Source organism: Centropristis striata, chromosome 8, assembly GCF_030273125.1.
Source record: "Centropristis striata isolate RG_2023a ecotype Rhode Island chromosome 8, C.striata_1.0, whole genome shotgun sequence".
NCBI lineage: Eukaryota > Metazoa > Chordata > Actinopteri > Perciformes > Serranidae > Centropristis > Centropristis striata.
This window is the reverse complement of record NC_081524.1, coordinates 20,580,349-20,584,275: the sequence shown is the minus strand read 5'-3', so window position 1 is coordinate 20,584,275 and position 3,927 is coordinate 20,580,349. Positions and strand designations below refer to the sequence as shown.

Here is a 3,927-nt window from a genome sequence, read left to right as displayed (position 1 = left end):
TGTTTAAAATGATTGGTCAGAGAGGCAGGAAAAGACCACGCTCACTGCAGCCCATCACACGGAGGACAACAAACACTAACTGGCCCCCTAGCCAGTGGCTTACATGGGTCACTATGCTGCCCTACAAAGCCTCACTGCAGTAACTACATTTTTGGTTATAACTAAAAATGAACTCCTTGATGTCTGTTTTATTTCGTGACAAAGTTTAAGATTTCAATTTTGCTTTATTTCAGATTAATAATTATATAAAAACCACAAAACCCAACTCAAAACCAAGCAGTAATTGCACTTACCACAGTCTACTTAGGGTATATAGTAATTTAAACATAAAAATAATAGAAACTACAAGTTTATTTGAAAAGGAAAGTATTATCTACATAGTGATTAAGTGGGAAAAAGTGACATAAAATAATATTAAGACTAAAATATAACATTTCTTCATAATATTAAGTCTCAAATACGCACATCTTTGATTAGAGTTGTTAAACACTTTTAAATACATTTATAAAATCAAATTGAAAATGTTTATTCACTGAAAACAAAATATAAAAGCTGAAAGAAGACAATAACATTGTAGTAACTGCACTCTGTTTATGCATTACTATTAGAACCTTCTACAGCAAAACCAGAGTGCAGTAACTACATTTTTGGGTCAAAGGTCAAATAATTGTCATGTTTTTTTAGCATAAAAATGACATCAATACATGTAGAAATAAGTGTCATATCACTTACCTACCTATAACCCATTTGGCTGGCCGGTTAAAACACATTCAAAAACTTTAAAGCAGTTTTTCCCAGTTTCGTAGCGTAGTTCCTGCAGTTAGGCTTTGTAGGGCAGAATAGTTTATTTGATTGTGTTTATTTTCACATAGAGGCAGGGAATAGAACAAAAAAAAAAAAAACACAAGTCAGTGGTAGAAGAGGTACTCAATTCCTTTACTTAAGTAATAGCAGTAATTCCATAGAAATACTGTGTTAAAATTAAATATATTTATTCAAAATCTGACTTAAAAGTACAAAAGTATAAGGATCAAACTCATATTTAAAGTACAAAATGCTGAATGGCCCCAGAATAATGTATATTCTGATGTATAATCTCATCTTTATCCATAATAATACTTTTAATAATAATCATTTCTTTGTTGATTAGATTTTGTACTGGTGTAAATCACAAGTTTCATCATAATATAGGCTATATGAGATGATATCATATGTCCATTTAACACAGTTACATTTATATCAACTCACAAAAAGCAACTAAAGTATAATTTGACAATGTATTACTAGACAATTAAATAAAGATAATTCATTTTTAATTAAACAATAAATATAAAGTTGTGATTTACAAATGAGAAGGTGTATCTTAAAGGTAGTAGCAACAACGGTACTATCACTTTGTTTTTATGATACTGGACCTTTGATCATTGAATTGATCCATCAAACCAGATCAATCGAAGAGCATGTTTGATTTGTGTTTAAGTTGTTTTTCATAATTGGTCTTTTGACTTGTGTTTTCTCCTTTAGGCTTTCCCAACTGCCATCTAACTTTTGCAAAGTCCTGTGAATAACAACAAAACCAGTAAGTGTATCTTTAAGAGCCAGTGTGAGACAGACGAGGTTCAGTATTGCAAAAAATACCAGGGGATTAGAATTAGAAAAACATGTGGCAGTCAGAGGGTCATGTGGTTTAATGCAGTGACTGATATTCTTTTCACTTTAAATTTAGTCTGCAAGTTATGCACAGAGTCACAGATGACTCGTTGAACGCATATGTGCAGCTATTTCAGATATGCTTCCAACATGTGCATGCTCCGCGTGTCTATAATTTTTGGGGTATTAAATGAGCAGCTGTTAGTGGACCAGTGGGCTTCATAATGTGGCGTGATGACCTTCATGACACCACAGTAACTGCATGCCTTCTGCCATAGGCTTAAAGCTACAAGAATCTCTGAATGTGACAGTGCTATTCAGTCCTTTTTAGATTCACTTTTCTGCTCTTATCTTTGTTACAACTCAACATTAACAGTGGTGAAGATGTTCATATGTGTTGCATTTAAACCTATTTAAACCTTGTAGCCACCTGAAAATGGAAAAAAAAAACATAAATAAACTGTGACTTTTAATATTACATACATCCCAATTGTAGTAAATGGACTAAAAGATGCATTATTTCTGACATGAGTGCTTATAAAAGTCTTATAATCTATAATAAGTATCAAAACGAATCAAGTTTATTTTGCTTTACATCCCATTGTGTATAAGTATACTCCGTTCTTTCAAATTCTATGCTTTTGCACTAATAATAGAAAGTCAATTATGCATGTGTAAAAATGTATATACCAGTCATTATTATGTATTTTCCCATGATCTTGAGAGTTTTTCCTCCACACGATCCAAGAATGCACTGTAAGCTCCTCTTCTTCGTCGGTGTCTCTGTGAAAAATTAAGTGTCAGTATCAAAACAGGTGAAACTCCCAACTGTCTAAACTGTTGTAAATTATAAGTAAGTAATACATAATGTAAAATACAACAGGTAGCTTCAGTCTAGTACCTCTAAATTGTACTGAATTACACTCCTAGTGTAAATGTGAAAATACAGCACTGGATCTGCATGATTATAATTACATGATTTCAGTTATGAGTTTGGGCCCTGTAATGGGCTCGACATCATTTAACATGGAAGTGGTTATTTTTGGAACTATGATACCAAAACCCCACTGACAGTATAAGAAGCAGATTTTGGTGGCCAGGGCAGCTGAGGGAGTATGAGCTTCGCATCCCATCTGGGCTCTGCAGGTTTATACGTGTCCATTCTTTTCCTGGTCTCCCTTGAGCTAAAGTTGGACTCGGATCCAGTGGTTTGAACTGAAAAAAAAATAAAATAAAAATAAATATATATATATATATATATATATTTGTTTATTTGTTTATATTTGTTTATTTATTTAGTAATCTGTGCCTACTTGCACAGTGAGATTATTTTAAATATAAAAGATATTTGACTAAAAAAAAAATGTTCCACTCTAATACAAAACGCTTTTGCTATGTAGGGGAGCAAATACAAATCAAATTCTATGACAGTTTAAACCAAAATGAACTCAGAAAATGAACAAAAGACAAAGTTAATCCACTTACCAATGTCCAAGTTCTTTAATTTTAAATTCAGGTTACCAGGATCTCTGTCATATGTAGTAACTATGTCTGGAAGGTCCTCATTGAGCTGAAATCAGTGAGAAAATGCAAGAAATTAAACATTATTATTTTTGAATGTAATTTGTTTTGTATCGCCATCTGGTGGTAAAATCAAGCACTACAAACTACTGAGAAGTAGTTGTCCACCAACATTTATTAAGTATGGTCAGGCTTGCCTCTCTAACACACAACACACAAATGTATAGAATGAGGCTTAAAGTATATTTTATGTTTGTGGACACTTACCGGTCTGAAGTTATGTGATTTGGGGTTCTTGTACGGCCCAGAAAGGTACTTCCCAGTCTTGACAAACATCAGCTCGGATTCCAGAGCATCAGGAGGCTTGTACGATGTGATAAACTTTGGAGTGTCTTTCCTCTGGTACCTCTCTTGTAAAACATTTGGTAGAAATATTCCAACCCTCTTTGTTTCACTAAGCTGAGGTTCAGGTGGATTTGAATGTGTCTTTCTGTCTTTTTTCTGTGGCTCTGACAGAGATCTGTACAGTTTCAGAGAGAAATCTGGTGGCTTGATGCTCCACAAGTCGCTGTGGCTCTCCGGCTCCGGGAGTGTCAACCATTTGCTTCTTGCAAAAGAGAGATTCTGACTTGCAGAGAACTTAATTTTTTCTTCAAAGCAGACTGAGGACAGTGGATGCAACAAACTGTATGGAGCCATTTCGATTTGTTGAATTAGTTGTCTGCTTACCTTGAATGCCCTGGAGATATTTCCTGA

At 34.0% G+C, this 3,927-nt stretch overlaps 1 protein-coding gene across 1 annotated transcript; it reads right to left on the bottom strand.

Moving 5' to 3' along the window:
- Positions 1–2,113: 2,113 nt before the first annotated feature.
- Positions 2,114–3,647, bottom strand: si:dkey-30e9.6 (uncharacterized protein LOC564083 homolog). The gene is made up of 4 exons (XM_059338808.1): positions 3,439–3,647; positions 3,136–3,220; positions 2,723–2,865; positions 2,114–2,433 (listed from the first exon to the last, which is right to left on the bottom strand). The coding sequence occupies exons 1-4, from the start codon at positions 3,505–3,507 to the stop codon at positions 2,350–2,352; spliced, it is 381 nt and encodes a 126-aa protein (XP_059194791.1). The 5' UTR covers positions 3,508–3,647; the 3' UTR covers positions 2,114–2,349.
- Positions 3,648–3,927: the final 280 nt, after the last annotated feature.